Source organism: Equus przewalskii, chromosome 4 (genome assembly GCF_037783145.1).
Source record: "Equus przewalskii isolate Varuska chromosome 4, EquPr2, whole genome shotgun sequence".
Lineage (NCBI taxonomy): Eukaryota > Metazoa > Chordata > Mammalia > Perissodactyla > Equidae > Equus > Equus przewalskii.
Genome location: NC_091834.1, coordinates 104950423 through 104976228, shown reverse-complemented (window position 1 = coordinate 104976228; position 25806 = coordinate 104950423). Strand labels below are relative to the sequence as shown.

Here is a 25806-nt window from a genome sequence, read left to right as displayed (position 1 = left end):
CAGAAATATGGAGCGAATGAGCAGGACGGTGTGGGAAGGGCAAGGGGATTTGTTGTCGATTTAAGCAGTTGTTATGAGTTAAACTCCGAAAATTATGTGCAAGTCCTAATCCCCAAAACCTCCGAGTGTGACCGTATTTGGAGTTAGGGTCCATTGCTGATGTCATTCTATAGGACGAGATGACCATGAAGCAGGGTGGGGTCCTGGTCCAATATGGCTGGTGTCCTCATAAGAGGAGAGAGACACAGACATACGGGGGAAGATGGCCATGTGAGGATGGAGGGTTGGCGTAACACATCTACGAGCCGAGGAATGCCAAAGATTGCCAGCAAACACCAGAAGCTGGAAGAGCTGAGGAAGGATTCCCTTACAGTTTGCAGAGGGAGCTCGGCCCTGCCCACACCTTGATTTTGGTGTTCCAGCCCTGGGAAACCAATGTAGCACTGTAATACACTTGCTTTTTAAAAACGCTGTGCAGGTATCATAGGATAGCCTGGGAGACTTCAACACGTCTGCCTGGCTTGAGATTCAGAAGCACATGCACACAGGCACACATACACACACACGCACACACACACTCACACCCTAGGTCATGGGCTACGGAACACGCAGGCATGCCCACACATCTTGAACCAGTGAATACGTTTCTCCAAGTTCCTGAATCTTCTCCTGACCCAAATCCCTGATGTGCATCTGGGAACATCTGGTGGGATGGTCTGGGACAGCCGGCACTTTCCGCAACCAGTCAACCTGGTCATATGAGGATTCTGCCCCATGGCCAGACGTCCAGACCACATCTGCTGGAGTCCAGCAGCAGCTTGTCGAGACAACCGAGCATGGAGAGAGCCACACACATCGCGAAGGGCACGGGGCCAGGGTCTCAGGCTCCACTCCAATTTGTCAAATAGCTCAGATTTTTGTTCTTAGACCTGCTTCCCAGTCTGCAGGCAGCCTTGGGCGTTTGGCAAGCTCCTCAACTAATTTCCCGGTGACTCACTTCCTGATCTAATAGCCATCAATCCTGGTAATGATCCTCATCTGTAAAACACCCTGGAGTCTTCCAAGGATACTTTTTTTAATCCAATACCAAATATTTTTATTATCTTATAGTTATATTTTCACTAATCACCCGAGAAAATCCCTTGCGATGATTTCTTTCCTAGTCAACAGCAGAACCCCAAGATAAAGGAGAGCTGGTTTCATACGTAGGGAGCACTTCTGATTACTGGTGGTCAGAGGCACAGCACAGAGCGGAAGCAGAATCAATCCAGGGGTCTTTCTTGACAGGGCACGCCCGAGTGCAGCTCCACGCCAGGGTCTGCAGAGGACCCAGAGAGAGGACGAGGCAGGACAGGGCTCCAGCCCTCAAGAAGTGCGGTCCACCGGGGGAGGGGGGCTAACACCCAGGAAGCAGCAGCAACACTGACTGCATGGCGGGACGTGATGTGTGCACGTCACGTGGCCCAGACAGTCGTCGCTGAAGGAGCTGAGACCCAGCAAGGACTGGAACCAGAGGAAAAGCCTGGAGTTGGTGAGGACGGTGAGAACCACGCAGAGGGGAGGTCAGGAGACGACCTCTGAGACGACAGCACAGGGTCCCGAGTGAGCGTGGGGTGTTTCTGGGACCGTATGGAGACTTCAGGAGTGGGGACAAGAGGGCGAGTTTGCATGTGGTGCACCTCACCTCTCCTTCCAAGAGAACCTGCCCTGAGGGTTGCAGTTGGCTGATGGCCACCGGCGGCCACATTTTCTGACCTGTCATGGTGTCCATGATGTGCCAAGCTGTCCCTGCCAGTGCCTGAGCGTGTCAGGCGCCCTAGAGCCATGCCCTGGCTGTCTGGCATATGATCCTCCACTGGGTTCCCGGTCAGCCTGGTGGAGATGCTGGGAGCCTCGCTGCCTTTGGAGGCCCTTCTCACCCAATCTCTCATCGTCCCCATCCTTCCATGGAGTCCGAGCCACCGCAGTCTGCTGGCTCTCCCCCTGCCGCACTCCCACCCTGCATGCTTCACTAACGCTCCCTCCGAAAACCTTCCGCATGTCTAAGTCCCTCTTGATCCCCTTCTTGGAGACCCAAGCTGACGAAGGTCCCGCAGACCACACAGCTGCTCTCAGCACCTTCAAAATCAGGGAACTTCACAGCCAGAGACTCAGTTTGGCAAGAAAGAGGGGGCCAATGGGAGAGATGAGGTCAAGCAGTTTGTCCTGCTCTGTGCCATAGGGCGGGCGCAGCATCGTGTGGGGCACAGAATTTACCACCCAGCTCTGTCTCCCAAGGCAGAAGCCTCACATCCCCCACCCCTCCATCTCCATATTTACGCATTTACCAAATCTTGCTGACTCTGCCTCGGAAGTGCCTCCTGAGTTATTCTCCTCCCTCCCTCTCCAGGACTGCTGACGCCATGTCTGGCTCCCTGCTCAGGGGCGCAGGAAGCTGAAGCCTGAGGTGTGCTCAGGGGCGCAGGAAGCTGAAGCCTGAGGCGTGCCCAGGCCCTCAGGTCTGTGCCCCTCCCCTCTCTTCTGGCTGCACTAGCTGCCCTTGACCCTCTCTGACCAGAGCTTCCCCATGCATGGTAAGGAGGTAGTCATCCCACCTGCTGCCTTTGCTTCTGGCAGTCACGGGGCCACATCCATGGGGCACCCAGCCCATGCTGGCGATGGCAGGCAGGCACTGGCTCCCATCAGTTTTCCTCTATCTCCCCACCCTCTTCCTCCTCCATCCACACGGGGGTGGCTGCCTCTCCACTTCCCCTCCACTCACTCTCCACGTGACTCCACTGAGCTCTGCGCCTTGGGACAATGGATGAGCGGCATGAACAGAGCCAATGGCTCCTGTGCCCTCTGGCTTCTGGTGGGTTCAGCCAATGGGGGGCACCAGCAGGGGTCCAGTGGGAGGGAGGAGTGGTCAGGGCACTGGTCCCTGGCTCCCTCCCTGCACAGCTCCTGTCAGGTGCTCCCTCCCCATGACGGGCGTCCTCCTAGGGTCTTGGTAATTGCTGTGGCTAGCCCCAGGATACTACAGCAGCCTCTGGATCTCCCTAACCCTGCCCAGGCCTTTGTAAACATGCACTTTATTCATCTCTCCTCAAATTCCCCAGTTTGAGCATTTCCTGCCAGGACTCTGACCCATAAAACTTGCTACACTGTTACCAAAATTATAACTTTGAAAAATAAAGTTGACCTTGCTGTTTTCCTGCTAAGAAAACCTCTTGTGGACCTCTGCTGCTTATAGGGCAAGCAGCAACTCCTTAAGGTGATGTGGGACATGTCTCACAATCTAGCCTTGTCCTATCTCTCCATGCATCATCTAGCCCTCCAAGGTCCACCCTACCTCTCCGTGTATCTCCTACCCTCTCCGTGATCCACCCTACTTCTCCATGCATCTCCCGCGCCCTCCATGGCCCATAAATACTGTGGTGCTCCATGTGCTGTGCAAGGGCTGAGTCTTTGCATTATTACCTTAAGCCTTTGCTCACCATATTTTCTCTACTTAGAATGTGCATCTCCAATTTTCTTCCTGGCAAATCCCTATTAATCCTTTGAGGTCTTGGGCAAAGGCCACCTCCTCCCAGAAGCCCTTCCAGGCAGGGTTTGTGCTTCTGCAGCCTGTGCCCCGAGCGTCAGTGTGGCTCCACCTCTGCCTAACCCACCCACTCACTTGACTGCCCTCTTCCCTTACACAGCGAGCAGCTCACCTGGGAGAGGACTCTGCCCAAGTCAGCTGTGATGGGAAGCGTGACGCGGCAGGACAAAAGCACGAAGTTGAGGAAGATGGCAGAACCGCTAAGGGGCTGGGAGCTCTGGGGAGTCAGTGCGATGGGCTGGCCTCACGGTTTCTTAAACTGATAAAACTGGGCTATTTCTTCCTGGCTAATGAAAATACAGACTCAGATCCTGAAAAGCTTTGTAGAGTTCTCTATGGCTTGAAACATTTGAGTCTTAGCTTCCTGAGAAAGGTCTGCATGTTTTAGGAGGGCTGTAAGGTTTGTGATGGTTTCTGTCTGCTTGTAAGCCTCAGTGGCCCACAGTTGACATTATTTACTGTTTTTCCGGGGCAGGTTCTGCCTTGTTTTTGAACAGATGGTCGGATCAATTCCTTATTTTTAGAAAACAGCGCAAGTGTGAAACAGCCTTTTGCCCTCTTGTCCCTGTGCTCGGAGGGGGCCAGCCAGACGCAGCCAAGAGCCTGCAGGGGAGTGGGCTGCGGGCGGGCCTGAAGGACGCTGTGTCCTTCCGCCTGGGGCCTCGGTGGGCTGGAGAGGCCTCTGAGCTTCACTGGGAGGAGTCAGACCAGGGTGGGGAGGACAGGAGAGAGCAGCAGGCAGGTGGAAGAGGACTAAAGGAGGAGGAACACTGAGGGAGGAAGACATTGCTGTCATCTCTGCAGGACAAGCCCCCACACAGCTGCTGATCTAAGGGCCACTCCCACCTCCAAGCCCAGCCCGGGTCCCCGGACACTGCTGGTTGCTGACCCGCACCCACCTGCTCCTCCTCCTTCCCAAGAGAGCCCCACTGTGCTGTTATCCAGCCTTCCTTCCTCTGTCGGGGGAGGCGGACCGCCCCCAGGCCAGGGGTTCCCACTGGGTCTCATGGCGAGTGTCCACACTCCTCTTGCCGGTGATGGGTTCTGGGTTCTGGACTGGGCAGGGAGATGTAAGGAGAGGTTTTCTGGGTGCTTCTGGGGAGGCTCCTCCCATCCTTTCTGGAAGTTTCTGAAAGTGGCTCCCTCCCCAACCTGCTGGAGGTGAATGAAGAAGCATGGAGCGAGGTGCTCCTGGCAGCCGTCCTGTGAGCATGAGGAGAATCGGCTCAGGATGAGGGCATCATGGTCGGCCGAGCAGAGAGGTGGAGAGAGGCTGGATCTCTGGATCACTCACTCCTGAGGCTGCCATCCCTCCAGATTTCCACAGTCAATATAGTCCCTTATTTTGAAAGCATGGTTGACATTGAAAGCATGTGTTGTTAACCTCCAGGCAACAGCATCCTAACAGAGGCGCCTTCCCGGACCATCGGTCCTCCGGGATTCCTCCTCGTCTGCATCTTCTGTCTGTAACACACACAGGGCTCTGGACATACTGCCTGTCTCTCTTCAACCAGCTCGCAGCTCCCTCGAGGAGAGGGGGCCACTCATTGTTTCATCCACTTAAAAGTTAGTTACTGAGAGCATACCACATGCCATTCATCTTTTTAAAAACACGAGAGAAACGTGATGGAAAGTCAGGAAAGTGAAATCTTTTAAACCTGCAAGGCACACAGGCCTGATCATAGGTGAGGTGAGATGCTAAGCTCACCGACAGCTCTTCAGTGAATGAGCATTTGCTCGTCTGGGCACCGTGTTCTACCTTCTCCAGATGCCCGGGGCCAGCATCAGCTCCCTCTTCAGCATGAAGATGGCAATCGTCATCATTTGAGCCCCTGTGGTTTTCCTGGCCCTTCTTCTCATTCCGAGCCGGCGAGTGTGTAGATTCGGTCGAGCTGTTCTCGCCGCACCTCTCAGTGGTTAAGTCCTGTTGAGCTGCAGTCCATGCGCCATGAGACCGTGAAGACTATATTTCTACCCAGTGAGCCCGAGGCCAGCTGTAGCCTGGCACAGGCTCTTGATGTCTTTTTTTTCCAGGGCAACGATAAAACTCAATAAATAATTTTGAGCATCTGTCCCTTGACGCTAAGCTTCTTTTTGTAACACTCTGTTCTCTGTACACACTCTGTAACACTCTACTGGTCTTGCTGACTCAGTGACAGGGACATGAAGGAAGGATGAGACAAAAATGTGCCACTCTTCAGGGCTCAGCAGAGTTTTCTGACCAAGCCCACAGATGGGCACAGTGGTCCCTTTTCTCAGTAGTGGCTCCATCCCCACTCGTATTCTCTTTCTCTCTCTTTTTGTCCTTCCTTCCCTCCCTCCCCTCTCACCCCCTTGTGACGAATGGCAAAGATGTGTGTGGACACTGGCCAATGTCTGTGATCATGGGGAAGCCATGAAGATTCACCTCATGGTCTCTGCACCTTGTTTTTTTTTTTGAGGAAAATTAGCTCTGAGCTAACATCTGCTGCCAATCCTCCTCTTTTTGCTGAGGAAGACTGGCCCTGAGCTAACATCCGTGCCCATCTTCCTCTCCTTTCTATGCGGGACGCCTGCCACAGCATGGCTTGTCAAGCTGTGCCATGTCCACACCCGGGATCCAAACCGGTGAACCCCGGGCCGCCAAAGTGGAACATTTGCACTTAACCTCTGTGCCACCAGGCCGGCCCCATGCACCTTGTTTTAATCAACTAAACGAGCAAGCTACCGAGCTATGCAAAAACCAGCATAAAAGTCTTTGACAGAATAACCCTAGTCGTTTCCCTTGAAATCCACTTTGGAATTATGGACAGAGTTTTGTAAGTACGAGCAAATTGCGTGCAAAATGTGTGCCCTGACAAGAAACGTACATCTGGAGAGGACTGTGTTGCAGCCAAGTCAGGAGACGCAACCTCCCCCCACCTCCCCCGGGTCGACGGTGCCCGCCGGGAGGGGTCCTCACCGCACAGCCTCCATCTGGTCCTTCTCCTCCAGGGAGCCCAGCCTTCTCCTCACTTCATGCAGGAGCTTAGTTCCTTGGAAGCCACTGCCTCGGCCGTCACATTTCACCACCACGGCTCCATGGCTGCTCACCATCACCGTTTCCCAGGTCACCTCAAACTTCTCCGCCACGCTCTGGCTCCCTGGGGTGCCATCCCTGGAAAAGACAGTCCCTGGCCTCAGCATGCCGCATGGGGCAGCGGCTAGTCTATCAGACACTGGGGCCTGAGGATGCTCTCCTAAGGGACTCTCCCCACCCCAGGAGGGTGTCCGTGACCCCTGCCTGCCACGTGTCTGCCTCCATATCCCAGGTTCTGTCACCCCGGGCGGGCGAGTCAGCATTCTCCACACACTTGTAGGGGGATGAGGAAAGGGAGCACTCAGAGGGCCACCCCAAAGCACAGTGGCACCAGCACAGACTGTCACTGAAGGGCCTTTACTGAGTGAGAGAAACTCAGAAAGTCCTCCCAACTTCTCCTTTTGGCTTGCCTTTCCAACGTTGTGTGGCTCTTTCCTGGGTTCTAGACTTCTCAGGCTGCCCCCCTCAGTCCCTATCATGTGAGCGACAAGAAAGCGTTTGCTCCTTTTAGCAGCACCTTTGGTTTGAAGAAATGATCTCTCTTTTTGGCTAACTCCAAAGACACAGCACACAAGCTGATCGGGGTGGTCTTTCCTATGTGCATCTCCTCAGAAGACGAGGCTGCCTGTTCCCTGCGAGGCAGGGGATCAGACCAGCCGAGCCCTTCCCTGGGTGGTTATATTGTGCCTGTGCCTTCTCTGCTCCTCACTCAGGGACATCACTCTGCCAGCTAAAACCATCCATGGCGGTGAGTTTACACCGTGGAAGTTGGCCAGTGCTACTAACAGGGCCCTTTTAAACGGAGGCTCGGTTGCGGAGAGCACTAGCACACTCATGGGCACGAGGGAGACTTGCAAAGTACTCTTCCATTTGATGGGGACGGGATGAGCAAGGCCAGCGCCAGGTCCAGCCTCTCTCCCAGCCACAGCAACAGATGGCAAGGCCCATTCTGAGAGCCAACTGAAGATGCGCTGGCTGGTCCTTCCTCCAAGGAGGTGACAGCTTCCACTGCCATAACCATCATGACTTTCTGCCAAAGACTGAGGGCATGCAGGCAAGGTGTGTGTGTGTGTGTGTGTGTGTGTGTGTGAGACTCAGGAGTACTGCATCTGAGGGCTGGAGGTGAAAGACCGCTGTGACGATATGATTCTGATATACGGGAAGTGCATGTTCTGTTTTCTTTTGGGTTTTTTTGTTTTAAACAGGCATCACTCGACACAGTTCCTTTGGTGTCTTGAGGTCCCCAAACCACAGTGCTGTCACATTTGAAGTCATAGTGAAAAGCCCTACAGGAGACTAAGGTGGCTGCACGGCAGCCTGTCGCGCATGTGGTTGGTGTGGGCAGGTCCTGCCTGCATTCGCGGAACGGGCTGCCGTGACTGGGCGATGCCTCCCGTCCTTCTGAAAGGACGGCGAGCTGTTTTGTAAACTGGGAAGCCTTTTAGGATTTCCCTTAAGATTACCGAAGAACCAGTGTTTAGGGCAAGAAAGCTGTCAAAGAAAGCATCTTTGAGAAAGTGACGAAAATCTGGCCTAATCAGGGAGAAAGGGGGCAGTGTGGGAGGAGTGTGTGCATGTGAGTGTGCATGTGAGTGTGGGGGGGTGTGTGTGAGTATGGGGTATGTGTGGGTGTGACTGTGTGTGTGTATACGTGTAGAAGTGCGTGTGTCAGTGTGTCTGTCTGTGTGCGTGTTGGGGTTGTTGGCAAAGTTCTAACTATGTCCAGACAGTGAGGAAAGTGGGCTGATTGCACCCCGGAATCAGATGTTGGAATCTGAGCCACGAGGCATCCTTATGATGAAGTCTTTCTGTTACTTAGGACTGAGCCCCCAGGCCGGGCCAGGCACGATGAGCAGGCTTAATCCAGTTATTTGACGTTGACTCAGGTGGGTGACTTCACTATCATGCCTAAAACAACCCCAGTGCAGGCCTCTGCCCTATCCTGACCCTGTCCTGTAAACACGGGGGGTGGCTCCCCCAGGGGCACGGGAGACCTCACTCTTTTTCTCTGCTCTGAGGGCCTTGAAAGGACAGAGAGGTGGACAGCACGTGTTAAATGATGTGAGTGGAGCCTGCCTTTGAAAGGCTTCCGTTCGTGCGTGGTGTGAGTACCAGTTAACCTTAGCCTAAACCTCGGGGCGGGCGGTTAGCATCTGAAGTACCTGCTGGGGGCAGGAACCCCAATCAGGATGCGGCACCTTCAGAGGTGTGTAGAGAGCTCTTAGGAAGCTGTTCTGGAGCTCTAACCCAGAGGGCTGTTCATTAATAGAAGTCTCTGAAATAATTCTTTGCTGCAAAGGACTTCTTTGCATTCAAGGCACTTTCGAAGCTGGAAATGCTGCTGCTCAGCTCGGGCACCCTCACACAGGGTGGGCAGCCAGCTGGCCTGGCAGAGCCTGCTGCCTCTGTGCCTGGGGCCCTGCCCAGGATGACCGCCCGCCGTCAGCTTTCACACCCGTTCTGAGCCCATCTACCCATCACCGTGGCATGATCCGTGGAATTTGACTTAAGACCTGCTTTCATTGTAGCGAATTGCCCCAAAGTGGATGGGGGCGAGGGGAAGCAGAGCCCCCCCTTTCCTTTAACATCTGGGGGTCTCCGATAGTTATGAAAAGAACCTGACATTTGCTGACGGGCTAAACGGTCTTAAGATTGTGGTGTGCAGCAACATCACTTCTCCCATTTGTAATTTTCTTAAGAATTCAACGTTCCTGTTTCATGGGGTCATTGAGTTCCCAGGCAAGCACCCCGAGAAAGAAAGGGGTGACCATACTTACACCACCAGGAGCAAGGGGTAGTGGGCAGTGTCGGTGAAGGTCGCTGGCTTGAGGATCTGAACGGGCAAGTCTAGGCACAAACAGAACACAGAGCAGCGTATTAGGGGGCAACAGCGACCAGGAAGGAAGGGGTGAGGCCGGGCTCTGGCCTCGATGTGTCCCTCCAGGAGGGTGTGGGGGAAGGGCATTTGGAGGGGGCACTGGCGGGTCCATCACAGACAGGGGCTGGCCCCTATTTTCATCTCCGTGACTGGGTGGCTGAGTGACCTTGAGCAAGTCACTCAACATCTTTGAGGCTCAGTTTCTGCATCTGAAGCTTAAATTCAGTCTTGCAGAGTGTGTTGAAAAACAGAAAAGACTGAATCACCAGGAGCGCTTGCTCACAGCAGAACTCCAGGCAGGGAGGAATAAACCCCAACAGGCAGCGTGGGTCTCTGCCCGGCAGCTGCTGCAATGTGCAAGTAAGTAGGGCCGGATACTGGGGAGCTGTGGCGACGGGGAGAGGAAGACACCCAGGGCTGGGGTAGGGCAGGGGCAACAGCCCAGAAGGGGAGGCTGAGAGCCCCTGGGGACGGTTTGTGCAAAGCTGGGGGCTATGTCGGCCTCAGTGTTTGCAGGTTGGTGCTGGGCAGGTCTGGCTGCCTGCGGAGCACACTAAAGGACAGTGGAGGGAGCTGGTGCAGCCCTTGTTTCTGCAAGGTCGTTTGGATCTGGTCCTTGGCTGTGTGGGATCCAGCTGGGCAGGGAGGGGGCAGTTTCCTTCACAGTTTCTTCTGTTCTCTCCAAAACAAACCTTCCTGCCCAAGTTAGAAATGGTTTATTGATGTTAACTACAACCAGATTAGCAATTAAATTGGAATTAGTGGCTTTTTCAGTACAATTACTATAGATACACGCCAGGCTTGGGGGTTGGCTTAGCAGCCTGCTCTGACCAGGGTCTCATTACTGATTCTGGCTGAATGTTAATGGCTTGCAAATTGGATCAATGGCCCAGGGACCTGCAGAAAGGCAGGCGTTGGACTTTATCGTTGAAACATCCATAAAACATGGTCTGGGCTGCTCTCTGTCACTGATAAGCCCACGGGCAGACCTTGGCCATGACTGGCTGAATACATTTCCAGAGAGCCCTTAGGAAAGCCTTAGCTTTTCTTGAAGGAAAGCCTCAGCCTCTGGTTGCATTAAATGAAAAAACAAAACCTCAAAAACAAAAACGGGTCGGTACAGTGACATCTTCCAGGTTTTCTGCGGCCCCATAGGGGTGACTGATGTTCAGACGCCGGTCCCCACACACAGCTATGCCTGTCTCTTCATTCCCATTTACCTGTCAAGTAAAACCTCACCCTCGAATGAAACCTCACGCGCAAGGGTGGGAAAGTTGATTCTTTGTTTCTAAAGGTCTTTTTCTGCATTTTCCGCGGAGGGGGAGGCATTCACCCCTTAGCGCTTTAGGACTTGGGAAACATTGCTGTGAACAGCAGCGTGAAGAGCGGATGGGAGAGGAGGGCATGGGTTTAGGAGATGAGAAGGACTCTTGTAAAGGAGTACCCTCTGGCTGCAAAGCAAGAGATGTGAGAAAACTGAGGGAGGGTTCTGGAAAATTTACTGACCGGGGGACAGGGGAATTTGAAGTCTGGCCATGGAGTCCACCCAGCTGGCTTCACAGGGTGTGTACGGGCCCCGTGCAAGGGCCCTCTGCTGGGCTTAATGCTCTGCCGTCGTAATAAACTGTGAATGAAGCACCTCGTGTTGTCATTTTGCACTAGTCCCTGCAAACTATGGAGCTTCTCCTGAGGTCTGAAGACAGATACGGAAAGTAGAGTGGGATGGGAACAAACATGTGGAAGTTGCTCGCTTCCTTATTCATCCATCATCCATCCACCGACCCATCCACCCATCCATCCACCCATCCATCCATCATCAATCTAAAGTCATCTTAATTTCTTGCCTTTTGGTTCTTCCTTATAAAACGACAGCACAAAAGTAAATATCCAGTTATTCTGAGAGTTCTCATTAATTTGAATCTGCTCTGAGTAACTGGACTCCAGGTTCTTTATGGAAGATTGAATCAGTCAAGGATGCCATCCGTGTGGGCAGCCCAGATTTTACTTTGACCTATCTCCTTGGAATATAAAATCTTACCAATTGGGCTCTCTGCATCAGAATACCCCTGAATTCTTCAGAGTAACTCTCTACGAAGAAAATACCTTGACAGGGAAAGGGATGTGGGACTTAAGACCAACAAGCTGTCACTCAATTGAATTCATCAAGAGTTGGCATCATCCTCAATGCACACACCTCATGTCAGTACAGGTTTCCACTTGCTGCCTGCTACCTGTGGATTTCAGACCAGTCTGACTCGGGGTTGCTTGTTTTAGTCCTAAGGGAAACTATATAAAGCTCCTATGGTACGGGTTCACCATACCTTCTTGCTGGTGTCTCACCCTTTGCTCTCGTCATTCTCTATTAGAGTTGGGACTCCTGTGGTTCTCGTGTGTCCTCAGGTTCTGCCTGGACTTGTGGCCTTTATGCCCCCTCATCAGGATTCCCCTGAGCCCTGATGACTGGCATCTGTGGATGTCTCAGTTTCTCTGTGTCTCCCTCTTTTTACTTTATAGCTTCTCTCCCACGCAAGAATGGATTTGCCTCTTGACTCCATTTACAGGGTTTTAGGTTTCCTGGACATCCACAGCTGCCTGTGCTCTCAGGGCTGAGAGCATCGCATGGAAATCTAATAGAAACTCAAACTCCAGAGAGACGGAAAGGCCCTTGAACCTGTGGGAAGTGACATCTCCACTGGGCATAAGCACATTTCTTGGCCAAAGCAAATCATCACAGCCTCTACTTCTGGTTTTCCTAAGTTTATTTCTCCTCCCGCCTCCAGGCTCTTCTTTATGCATTCATCACAGTGATCACATTTGGGGTGTTTTAAAAGGGGAATAGGGATTTGAAGCACATTGTATTTCCCGCCTTTTCTGACTTTCAGAGGTGAATATGTATGCCTGCATGGATCTCTAACAGTGTCTAGAAAAGTTCCAATATAGTATTGCTCTGTATGGACCCATGATAGGACCAGGACATTTTAGGGAGCGGCCTCTGGAGGGACCAAAGGCGCTGGAGAGGGAGGGGTCCCTCCACCTCGGCTGACACCCTGGGACTCTCCTGCAGGCTGGAGTTCCTGATCAGCCTCCTGACTCGCCTACAACGAATGACACTTACTCTCGCCTAAGAGCCAGCTCAAGTTGCTCCCTGCCCTGGACTGTGCTCTCTCCTCTTCTTTGCCAACCTAAAGCCGACTCCAGGGACCCTGTGCAAGTCCTACCTTCCTCGGAACCTTCATGTGACCCTGTCCTTTCTCACACTCTCCTCTGAACTCCTGGGCCATCTGCTCTCTGCTAAAGGATGCAGCTTTACCACACACACTGTTTGGGTTGGGCTGACTTCGTTTCACAGGGGTGAGCCTTGGTTCCTGCACCTTGAGCTCACAGTCTTAGAGGGCTGTGTCTTCTCTAACAAGAGGTGCTCAATACTATTCCAGGGCCCACTGACCCAGGTGACAAGCCACTGTCCCAATGAAGGGAAAAGGTAGACAAAGCTTCCAGAGATTGTCTAGGGTGCAAACCCAGGCCCCGGGGTTCAGTTTAGGCATTACTCATCAATCTCAGCTTCTTTCCCATTGAGCCCTGGCACCTTTCCACCCCTATTTAACAAAGGGCTCCAGCAGCTGTTCTCACTCAGTCAGAGGTGGCCCAGGACAGGACACCTGTTTGCCAACCCCAGAGATGATGGGTAGATGGCATCTGAATGAATAACTCAAAGATAACTTTGATGTTCGAATCTAAGTTATTTGAAACCAGTCAACAAACAAGAAGGTATTCTCCTCGAGAGCAGGCCTGTCTGGAGAGGGACAGAGCTCCGGGGGAAAGATGGGGAGGTTGTGTGGGCATTCTGCATTTGAGGTTTTCACAGGTACACCTGGTGGGCAGTTAGGGCTCTGGGGCAGGTGGGGTTGACTAGGAGCCACCAGCAGAGAGCTGAGAGTTGAAGCTATGAGACCTCTGCTTCCCTCCTGGAGATATCCCAGGCCAACACTTTTAGTGCCTGGCAGTGCCTCGCACACAGTAGGTGCTCATTAAAGCTTGTTGAATGACTGAATGGACTGCTCAAGAGAAAGGAGAGCACAGAGAAGGGCAGAGTGCTGGACGTTCCTCAGGCTGTAACAACACACGAATTCCCCAGCGGGCATTTCTCCAGTTGCAAGGCTGCCCTCATCAGCATTTAGAGGGGAGATGATAAAGTAGTAGAAACACCAAATGGCATAGAAGCGGGAGGATGCGTCCCCCAAAAGGAGAAAATTTCCATCTGGGCCCTTTAAGTTGTCAGCCTCTTGTGGAGAGAAATCATATGCCTCACATTTTTGTCTGTCATCAGAGTGAGAATCTCGGTTCCAAGCACAGGAAGCTCAGTGCAGGACGCTGCCCTCAGCTCCGACTCTCGCCTCGCTGGAATGCATTTCTAGCCACGAGGCCAGGAGACTTGGCACTGGGGGACGCCTTCCCTGCATGGCGACCAAGTGCGGATGGTGGCCTGTTTCAGAGCAGATGCCTGCTTTTCTTTTGAGAGGGGAGAACGCAGCACTTACTATAATCGTCAATCTCGATTTTCCTGTACTCCACTTTAGGCATCTGTCTGTCATTTACGGCCTTCTGTACGTGTTCGTTTGTTTCTAGGTCAAAAATTTCTGAAAGAGAGAAAACAATGACACAGTCAGATTCAGTAACCACTTATTGAAGCCATGGGTTTTCATGAGCATCGTACCATTAATTCCCACATCGGTCCTGGAGTTGACTATTATTCTGTTGCATGGATCAAGTAGCCGAGACGTCACATAACTTGCTCACGTTCCAGGATGAGGTGGAATCAGGAGCTTGGGCAAACGGAAGATGCTTCCCACTGTATTAGGCGACTCTCTGCCCCCAGGGATGCGCCTTCTCCGGGGCATCTCACTACACGTATAGGTTTGGGTATGTTTCATCTCAAGACTGCTGGTTTGGGGGAACCAACATCATATATCTGTTAGGACAAATGGTTTTCCAAATACAGTGGCCACAAGAACCAAGCAAGGAAAGGAGAGTGGAAGCTGGAGTGTGATCTTCATTAAAATGTCACAGGAACAATGGATTCTGATTTCTTACCTTAATCACAATGTTGTCTAGCTTTGGAGACCTTAATCTGGATGATCAGATTAGCTGACAGTGAAGCCACAGGAGCAGCAGTTTTCAATGTGGTGGGACTGGCCCTTGTCCCTCCAAACTAGAGAGAGATGGGTCAACCCTGAGCCATGCCCTACATGTATGGCGTCCTCACATCTCAGGTCATAACAGACGCCCTCACTGTGCATTTCTCCAGTTGTGAGCATGCCCCCATGAACCCCCTTCATTAGTCTCCTACTGAAATGGCCTTTCCACCTCACCTCACCATCCGAAACCTAGCAAACCCATCCAGCTTGCTTTCTCCTTTCTTACCTTGAGACTACATATGGGGACAACTTGAGGTTCACTAGGGAAGGAAACTCAATCTTCCAGGACCTCTACTTTTGACTCGTCGCATCACTTTGAAACATTTGTGACTATTTTAAAAAGGAAACTACCACCACGAGCAGTGTCACAATGAACATTCAGCCATCCTCCCATGATGACTCCCTTTAAGAACAACAGGCACTCTACAGGACTCCACAAAGGCATGTGGAGGTTAAAGTATGGCTCATGCAGCCGGCCCAGTGGCATAGCAGTTAAGTTTGCGTGGTCCGCTTTGGCGGCCCAGGGATTCGCAGCTTTAGATCCTGGGCACAGACCTACACGCCACTCATCAAGCCATGCTGTGGTGGCGTCCCACATACAAAATAGAGGAAGATGGGCATGGATGTTAGCTTAGGGACAATCTTCCTCAGGAAAAAAAAAAAGAAAGAAAGAAAAACAATTATGGCTCATAACTAGGAGTCTCCAGCACCGAGTGGTTTTATCAGTGAAGCAACACGTGGGTATCAACACTGCTCAGGGATCCGAGGGGTGGTTTCTGAGCAGGAGCAGAGAGAAGTGAAGGTTCCCAGGGCTTCTGATGAGTCAACCAACCAAAGAAAAAATGTTTTACAAGTTGCTGGACACATTTGAATATTGAGCTTTGCTGAAAAGGTGAGCAGAGAAGTGGTGAAACTAATTTTCAAACAGGCAGAGTTTAAACAATCTGCAGTTGGACGACTGCCACAAAAGATTCTGAAAGCCACATGACACGCAAAAAATGGCGTCCCTTACACTGGGAAGGGACCCCCACGCCTGGAAGGGTGCACGTGGAGGTCCAGGTGGACTTGACCTCAACTCGGAGAGCCGGAGATGGGGCCCCAGAGACAGCACGCTCTGCATCGTGGTCACGTGTGCAAGTCAGGGAGGAACACCACCCCAGGGTGGCACAATGCCCCACTGCCTGCTCCACACCCTTGGCCCAGCTCCTAAGGGAGCAGAGAGAATTCTTGTTTTTGCTGAGTCCAAATGCCCTCGGCCCTTTAACACAGTGCTCCAGGGAGACACAATCAGTCGAGAGGAATTGGTTTATGAGATCTTAACTATTTATTATTTGTGTTCTATTCACATCCAGAGGGTGGAAGACTAGAAGGGAGCTCTGCAGGATACGGAAAAGAGCAGCATTTTTGAAGTTCTTTGCCACCTCAGGACCTTTGCGCTTGCTGTTCTCTGTTTGGAACTTTCTTTGCTGGCTCCTTCTCCTCCATCAAATCAAACGTCACCTTCTCAAAGAGAAGCCCTGACCATCGACCTCAGGTACCCCCTCCATATACACTTAACACGAACTGTGAGAAGTTTGGCTGTTTATCTGGCTCCTACCCCACTCTCCCCACAAGGCATCCGTGTTCAGTCCCATCCCAGGGACAAAATGCACTGGTTTCCAGCTACCTGAGTTATCTGTTTGTGGAGGTCCAATTCATGCCCTGGAAATGACATGTCTCTATGGCATCTGAGTCTGGGTTTCAGCCCAAGTGTTTCTCCCTTTTCCCACATGGCCCCTTTTCTGTGGCCCCAAGAAGGTCTCTGATGGAGAAGAAACTAGAGAGGACAGAGACAGCCTCTGGTGTTTCAGGAAGCCCAAAGGCTCTCAGAGGCTCCTGGTGTCCAGGCCTCTTGAGGGGTAAGAGTTGAAGCAATTGAGGGCTGACTCCCAACCATTGCTCCCCGCATGAAGCGAACCAGAAAGAAAGCAAAGCACGCCTCGCTAATTGAAAAGGTTACGGTGCTTGAAGGACTCATGACACACACAAGTCAGGATTTAGTTAATACTGGGATCACGATGAAATTCATTGATGCTATGCACACCCCAGCTAACTGTTGGATCCCGTGCATGGATCTTATCTTACAGGGTCATCTGGAAGCCTCAACCCTGGAGAACCTGCAATCTTTATCTTTCTGCCCGCCTATGAGATGAGCCCAGGCAGAGACAGGTGAGGGACTGGGGGGTGTGCGAATGTGGGCCCAACTGGAGAAACGAAGGCTCACACAGGTGAGTGGGCCCAGTGAGAGCTTGGGTAGACTGCCTTTACCAACAGGAACAAGGAAGGGTCCATCGCTATCAGAGAAGCAGCCCCTCTTCTGCTTTGGGGGCCGGAGACGGCTTCCGCCCGGGAATCTGCCGGTGGAAACGCCGACCTGGACGACCAGATTTCAAATGAGAGAACTGGAACAGAGCCTCTCACAGTCGATTATAATACGCTCTTTTCTCCAGCTGTGTGCATTTGAATTTGATATTTCTGGCCTCACTCAGCCATCTCAAATGCTGATCCTGAAGGAGAAATTTCATCCTCAGGTTGCAGTGTGGTTTGCTGCCTACTGAGTTAAGCTTGCCTGGAGCTAACGGGAACACAGACTTGCCACCGAAACACCCATTACCAACTCCTCAGAGCTCACGCTTCGTGGGCGCGTGCACAATGTTCTCATTGGCGCGACTCCATAAACCTAGCTTGAATAGCTGGTCCCTCTGTATTGAAATCCCACCCTTCACAGAAAGGCACCAAAGCAACAGACTATTAAATTTAGTTAAATATTAGATTTCTCATTTAATGATTGCCCACACAACTGGTTTTATCAGCAGAGAGCTGGCTGTCCCACAGGGGAGCTGAGTTAAGCCATTTTATTTGTTCCTATAATTGCATTCAAAGAAGGCTGGAGCTCAGCAGAGGAAATAAGAAAAGATGGGCATGTTCCCGAAGGGCCTTCTTTTGACTTCAGGGCCGTGGGGACCTCCCGTCTGGAGCATACAAATGGCCACTCCTTAATTAAATGTGAGCCCCCTCTAATATTTGGTGGAATTAGCTATTATCAGATCCGGACACAGTGAGACCACAGGAACAGATGCCTGCTCACGAGGGTGGCGTCGCTGGCTGTGCCCAGTGGGCAGACCCGCCGGGGCTCTTGGGCTGCTCCGAGACCCTGTCGGTTCAGGGCATTGGTGGAATCGCCACTGGACTGAACTTGGGGAAATTAGTGACCAGCATCTAATGGAAGCCAATAGGCAACTGACCTAAAGGAGCGGAGAGCAGCCCGCTCCCTTTTCTGCAGGAAGTGAACGCGCGGGATTGTGTAGGCGTGCACAGAGATTGCTCGGGTCCTCCCGCTGGGCGGGTCGACAGCCCTGTCTGCATTTCGGTGCCTTTCGTAGTCCAGGCCTTTCCCGGCCTATTTCCGCTTGCTTTCTCCTGTGCCCCTTCCGCCGCCGTGTCAGGACTCAGTCCTCCCATGCCCCTTGACGGTGGCATTCAGATGCTGTCCGCCCACCCAGGGCCGCACGGCTCCGACCCGAGGCAGGCCCCCCCCCCGCCGGCACGGATCTTTTAGACTCCCCCCCCCCCCGTCAACTGGAGATCTCTTTTTCTGAACACTGAACGTCTAGTAAAAGAGCCACTGTCACACAGTTTGGGTAATCATCGTTCTTTGTGCTGAATCTATCTTTCTCTCCAGCTGGATTTAAGCACCTGGAAGGCAGGTCATGGAAGGGAATTTGCCTTTGGGCCCTCCCGCCGCTGGCGCCGTGCTCGGCAGCAGGCGGACGGGTTTAACAGGAGGGGTTGTGCTGGGAGTGGACGGGCGCGGCCCCCGCCCTGACTGACACCAGCCGCACCGAGGAGGGGGCGGTGGTGGCACCGCTGGAGAGCTGCCCGCACGGGCGCGGTGGAGCTGGGGTCCTGCGGCACCCTACGGAGAGGGGACGGGCTAGGCACTTGGCTCGCTCTCCCTCTGCTAGCCAGATGCCAACTCGCCCACCAAACACGCTGCATTTTGGTCTAGGATGAGCCGTCTGTAAACCTTATCATCACTCCATCCCTCCAGAAAGGCTGCCTGTGTGGGGAGCCCAGGGCGCCCAGAAGGCTTTCCAGACACAGACAACTGAGGACTTGATGGAACAGGTTGTTCCATGCTTGCCGACATCTCCTGGCACCCCAGTCTCCCCTCCCACCCGCAGGCCACGTGCCGGATGGAATGGGTGCCGTCCTGTGGGTAGTTACTCAGAAGAAGACGCCGAGGGCCGGGGTGGCTCCCAGGCAGAGAGGACCGCGTGAGCAACCGGGCAGGCACCACGCAGCGGGACTGCTATCACCTCATCACAGAACGGCCTGGACGCCGGCCGGCGGTGGGAGTCCGTTTTGCTTCTTTATAAAAACCCAACTGAAGCAAGCAGTAGGGAGAGAAACCTGTCTCTGATTGTTGGTAAAGGGGTGGTACCCGGGCACCCAGTGATTCGGGCTTCCTGAACACGTTGTGAACACGCGGCGCGGCTGCCGTGAGCACACATCACACCCTCACTCTGCCGGCGCGCGCGTTTTCTCCTGCAGACGGCGGAGCTGCCCTGGAAGGCGCGTGGCCACCCGCTCCCACACCCGGGATGGTGTCGCATCTGAGTCGCACCCTTCTCATATCTACAGTGACACCAGCAATGTGTTAACTGTGATTTGCTGGTTTTCCTCTCCCGGCGCCTCAGTTGTTTGAATACCCAGGCACTCAACGAGCACCCTCTGGTCCCAAGCATAATTAGTTCTTAAGGACAGAGCTTTTAAATAATTCAGAGTCACATCTGTGAACACCCCGCAGGCTGTTTGTAGATAAGATTTTCTAAAGGGAAAGAAGTCAAATATTCCCAAGGTGGCTCCGGGGTCAGGGGGGAGAGGAGGAGGAAGGACAAAGAATTCTGAAACAGTAATTTCAAATTTCAGAGCAGGCTGGGATAGATGAAACCATCGGCTTGCCTTGCGAGCCAGACCCCTAACCTGCCAGGGCTGCTTTCGCCACCCGACGTGTGGTGTCCCCAGGGCTTCTATTTGTCTGTCACTGCCACACAACGCAGGCCACATATCAGCTGGAGTCAAGGCTTTCCAGAGTTTGCCCAAAGGCCACATCCCCAAGAGCTGGCTTGCCCTTCCCTGACTCTGCTTTAGGTGCGTGGCCCCCAATTCCCTGTCTCCATTCAGCCCTGCCTTCCTGACTCTGTTGCTCTGCTCGCCCTGCTCCAATGCACCGTGAGGTTCAAACACCATCAGGGACTCAGCATCACATCAGGCTAAACCGGCTTGATTTTTGGAGCCACAATCAGAGATGCTGTGGTTGTGGCGTATTCCATAGGTGACAGTGGTGCAAAGGCCTCGAGCTCCTGGGTCCTGGGGTCTGGGGATGAGGCCCCCACAGTCAAGAGCATGTGCTCGGGGGTCAGATGAACCAAAGCTCCCGTCCTGGACTTGGCGATGTCATCTCGTGTAAGTTGCTGTGATGAGGCTCCTGCCTGACACTGTACTGAAGCTTTGGCGGGCTGGCCCGCGGTATTAAATGGTCGCTCGATTATGTCACAAGTAATGGATGTCCAGCCAGGCGATGACGGGGCGGGGAGGACTAAATGGCCAGCATTAGAAGGTGAAGTTCAAGAGCTCTGTCCTTCCAGCCTGCAGAATACTGCCCCGGCCTGCGCAGCGAGGCTGAGCAGAGTGCACCCCAGAACTGGGCTCCTCTCCTCCTGCGGCCCTGTGATTCTCCTGTATGTTTATTATCACATTTTCCATGCTCCTTCTTTGTGTCTTTATGTCCGAGGCGGATTCTAAGCTCTGTAGCATAGGATCAGGTCTCAAGTTTTACACCTCTACAACCCCCTGCTCCTCCTCTGTATGGTCCCCTCTCCTCTCGTTCCATGCTATGACACCTCTCCTGTCAGCATCACACGCCCCCATGCTGGGCCCTGGTGCTCACAGCACAGTCAGAGAACCTTCCTGGGTGGGGTGACCCCTCTCCTATGGGCTCTCGCTCTGAGCACACTGTCCCCACTCCCTGTCCTCCTGGACAGCGCCTTCATGGGTGGCACAGGGAAGGGTCTGATAAGCTGGCTCAGATCACACAAAAACGGCCGGGAATTACCCACTGGATGACTGAGATCCTGGCAGAGGCAGCGGTTGCCTCTTAGATTCCTCCTTTGCTTTCCTCACTGGGGTGGTGATTGCCAGCACCCACTGAGGCTTCCTCGTCCTTCCCGGGCACACGGCTTCTCTTGCATCTGGGGGGGGCCCTCGAGAGGGAGTTCTGGCTGATGGAAATGACACATGTCACTACTAAGCCTCAACAAAAACAATCCCACAAATCTTCCCATTTTCTCTGTTCCTGTCACATGGTAGAAGCAGAGGCCATGAAGACGATGGAGCCACAATCCAGACGGCACCTGCAACCCCAGGCTCCTCCTAGGAGAGCATCAAGGAGCACGTGACTGGACTTTGTGTCAGTGAGAGGGAAACCCTTGTTCTGTTAAGTGTCGTGAGTTGAATTGTGTCCCCCCCGAGAAATGCTGATGTCCTGACCCCCAGTACCTGTGACCGTGAGCATATCTGGAAACAGGGTCTTTGCAGAGGAAATCAAGTTAAATTGAGGTCATCAGAGTGAGCCCTAATCCAATATGGGGGGGCCCTTATAAAAGGGAGAGATCTGGACACAGGCTTGCACACAGGGAGAACACCAGGTGAAGATGAAGAGATGAGGTGGGGAGTCTACGAGCCAGGGAAGGCCAAAGATGGCCAGCAATCGCCAGAAGCTGGGAGAGGCTGGAACAGAGTCTCCCTCACAGCCTCAGGAGGAACCAGCCCTGCCGACATCTTGATCGCAGACTTCCAGCCTCCAGAGCCGTGAGACCATGAATTTCTGTTCAGCTACTTTGCGATGGTGGCCCCAGAAAGCTCATACCCTAAGCTGCGGAGATTCTGGTGGTGGAGTCATAGCAGCTACTATCACTCGGTAACGAAATCCTGATTTTATTCGCAGCGGCAAGGAGGCCAGGTAAGAGACATTTCCCAGCATTCTCTGCAGCCAGGCTGGGACGCATGACTAAGTTGTGACCAATAAGATGAAACAGATGTGTCAGGGGCCCTCGTAGGAAGACAGCCTGGAGGCGCTGCCTCAGCTGTCAGAATCCCCCCTTATACTTTACCCTTTCTCCTGTCTTCCAGCCTGGAACGCCGACCCGGGGCACAGGAGGGATCTGACAACTGTGAAGACCCGGCAGCAGCCTCTGAGCTTCACGGAGAGAAACGTCTTCCATCAAGTTTAAGCAACTGCTATTTTGAGCATTCTGTTACATGTGGCCAAGTGTAATCTGAGCTGATAGGAGAGATTTTTCTATTTTAAAAGAAGCCTTGGTGCAGATATGACGGCCCATCCCACAGGAATGAATATGCAAGGATGGCAGTTCAGGCAGTGAGCTGAGCAGGGGGAGAGTGGGCGTTCAGGGGGTCTGCCTGGTCCCCCTCACACCCGTGTCTGAATATAAATCAGACCCTTATTTATAAACAAGATAAGACCCCTATTCTCCTCTCGGGGGGCGGGTGCTACAACCGGCTCAGCCACACTCAATCATTCTTTTTCTAACTTAATTTGGTGGCTTAGGTCAATCCTCTGAAAAATTCTAAACTACACTGAGAGTGCAGAAACAGGCAAAGTCAGGATGAAATATCCCAGAGTTTGAACTAAGCGACAGGAAAACCAGAGCTCAAATACAACAATATACACAAGTTTGCAAAATAAATGTGATAAAAAAGAATTCCACTCGTCCCCACAGGATATAAACGCTCCAGTTTCCAGTTAATCAGCACTTTGCTGAGATAAGAGCAATGGTGTCACCTTCAGGCTCCTTGTTAAATTTCACATGGAGAAGAACAGACACCGACATGCAATGCCAGCTCCACTCTGTGCGCGTGAAGCTTTTTATTTCTTATTCCACTGGCTGCTGTCTCTTTGCCTCTGGGAATCAGTCACAAGAGAGAGTCCATCTACAAAGGGCAAAATGCTTCCTAGAAATGCCTCCATCTGAGGGTCTTACGGAGCTCCACAGAGAATGTGGGAGACAACCCACCATCTCTAGTCCGTCAAGATTGACTGGGTTGATTGGGTAATGCAGCTAACCAACCAAACAGTGAGAAGAAGCGGTTGTTTGGTTTCCCGGAGAATTAGTAAAACATGTCGGAACACTGAGAGCGTTAGTACATTGCACCTACCTGCTGGAGGGCGTCTGGTCAATTCTGATCTGAACTCTCTTTTAAAGCATTGTACCCCCTCACCCATACATTACCGTATTTTATAAATAGAATAAATAAAGCATTTTATTAATGTCGTTATGCATGTCTGAGCTATAAATCTGCTTCATTTTCACTCACACGTGAGCCTTAGGGAAACTGTGGTGAGTGGACTCATGGAACGTTCTCGCAGCCCTGGTTTTCAGGATCCCTAACGGCCCGACTGGTTGAAAGCCAAAATGCATTCTCACACAGTGGGCACTGTATCGACCCTCGGCTGCGAGAGATTCAATAATGGCATCCCCCAAAGAAGCAAGTAAAAGTATTTACGTGAATGCCTTCCCTAAGAGGAGCCGCGCCTGGTTGGTTTTCTTTTTAAGCCTAGAGATAGTTTTGTGTTTTTATCAGACCATAGCTTAAAAAACTTACTCTGAAATAATTATAGATTCACAGGAAATTTAAAAACTAGTGCCAAGTTCCGTGCACGCTTCCCCAGCTTCCCCAATGGTGACATCTCTGTCACTGTAGAGCAGAATCCAGACCAGGACCCTGACGCTGGGGCAAAGCTGTTGACCACACATCGTATTCAGTTTTCATCAGACTATAGATTTTTTAAGAAGGGAAAAACTTTATAAAATATCAGGAAATTATCTATGCACTCGTCTTAAACAAATATTCAAAATGAATAATACACATTTTCTTAAGAAAAAAAGATGCCTCATTGGAGGATCTCTGAAATATTGCCATTTTTTAAAGTGAAAATCGTAGCTAACAAGATTCAAGGCTGAACCCTCTTTAAAGAGGACTGCTGTGCGGGGCAGTGTCTGCAGACCCCAGATGCCGCGCCTGGGGTGGAAGTTCCGCCGCTGCTGGCCGGCCTCCTCCCGGGCCCTCCACCCTCTGCCTGGGAGAGTGGGCGGCAGGCAGGAGGTGGGGCTAAGGGGCACGGCGCAGCCCAGACAATCGCTCCTCAGTCCTTCGGGGACCCTTCCCCTATAGGACACAGGGTGAGACCCCCACATCTCACAGGCTCCTAGAATGCTCCCCAGCTGTGCTGAAGATGAGGCCTGGGGCCAGGTACATCTTCTCACCCAGAAAACCAACCCCCTCTGGGAAGGATGATGGAGAGGACCTCACAGCCAGCTCCCGGCACCTGCTCCTTTTGATAGCTACACGAGTGTTTTGAGTGGGTTCTGGACCTATTCTGATGTCCATTTTTTGGCCTTTTTTCGTTTTTTTTTGCATTTAAATCACTTATTTACTTATTTCTGATTTTATTACTACTTATCTTTTAATTTTGAATTTCTAATAATTATTTGATAGTTTCATGGAATACTATCATTATTTGGGATTTTTTTCTAAATATTGTCTCTTTAAATAAATCTACTTTATCTACTTTTGAACACTTTAAACACTTTTGAACCAAATATACCGCTGGAGATCTCCTCTCTGAAATTCTTCCCCTTATCATCTCTCCTTGGTGCTTGAAACCGTCCCAGTGAGACGGGCATTGGGTCACTTACACCTTGAGATTCAAAGGAGACGCCAAGTCCTTCCTGTCACCAGGCCCCGAGGGAATCACAGAAACTGCTCTAAGGTCTGGCTTTCTGGAAGAAGGGAGGGTTCAGGGCAGGTCCCGCTGGGAGGGTGGCATGGGGGTGATGCCACTGGGGGAAGGAGTGGGGGCACAGAGGGGAGGAAAGGCGCAGGATTCCTCAGGGATAGGACAGAGTGAGGCGGAGAAAGGAGGAACCCAGGGCGAGTTCTCCCCTTCTCAGCTCTGCTGGGCGTCTGCCTGGGACTGCGCACGTGGTTTCCAATCCTCCCCATGAAGACACACGTACACACGTCAACCCTCGTGGGGGCCCTTCACAAAGGGACGACGAGTTCCTCAAGAGTCTCCGGAAAGATTTGTCTGTGCAGTGGCATGTATGTGAAGCCCCTCCGTGCCATGAAGGCGCCCCCAGGCCCACAAAGACAGATGAGCCTCACAGCGCCCACCCAGCCTTGGCCCCCAGTGGGAGGTTGTAAGAGGAGAAGAGAGTTGGGCAGGGCCAGGCGACGGAGCCCAGGGCTGGCTGCGCACGCTTGCCTGGCGGTGGGTTCTGCTCAGTGTCGCAGACAAGGCCCCGCGTGCCCACCATGGCCCCCAGGCCTCGGCATGTGTGGGGGCTGTGGGACCTCCAGTCTGGGTGACTCTGACCTTTACTTCCACCACATTTCACCAAAATTCGTGATCTCCGGGTTCCTTCGGCACTGCTAGGACATGACCCATCTCCGTCTCCAAATAGAAAACGTGGCTGGGTTATCTCATAAAGCATTTCTGCTTTTCTCCAAGTCTCAGGAAGATTTAAGAAAAGACCAAAAAAGCACTTACTTTTCTTGTCTGTGGTGTTGTGCACGGTCACCGTGGGGACTCCAGGACCTGCATTGGGCAGAGAAGAGAAGCCAGAAGAGAAACAAAAAGGAGGCCGTTAGTTTGCTTGAGAACAGAAGAGAATCCCACCTTCCTTATAATCTGCATGTTCGTGGATTCAGGAGAACCTGGCACCAGGGAAGGGTCATCAGTGAACGGGGCGGGGCAGAGGCTGGGCCTGTGGGTCCCTGAAGGCATGGCTTTCCAGCTTTGTCCCCATGTCACTTACAATGAACCCAGTTAAAAGTATACACTTTTAGATTATTGTAATGACATGAAACATCATTTTACAAAGCCCTACATTTGGTCTATATCTTCATAACCTCATTTTTACTAGTCAGACACAAAGCCCATGTTGTCTTCATTGAGTTCTGGTAAATT

At 52.3% G+C, this 25806-nt stretch overlaps 1 protein-coding gene across 6 annotated transcripts in view; it reads right to left on the bottom strand.

The window, feature by feature from the left end:
- The window catches only part of DPP6 (dipeptidyl peptidase like 6), a 987445-nt gene that overhangs the window by 13929 nt on the left and 947710 nt on the right, over positions 1-25806 (bottom strand). For all 6 annotated transcript variants that reach the window (XM_070616959.1, XM_070616961.1, XM_070616964.1 and 3 more), the window contains 4 exons: positions 25387-25434; positions 14058-14156; positions 9419-9488; positions 6525-6719 (listed from right to left, as the gene is read on the bottom strand). In XM_070616959.1, the coding sequence (XP_070473060.1) occupies positions 6525-6719; positions 9419-9488; positions 14058-14156; positions 25387-25434 (412 nt within the window). The remainder of the gene's footprint in view (positions 1-6524; positions 6720-9418; positions 9489-14057; positions 14157-25386; positions 25435-25806) is intronic.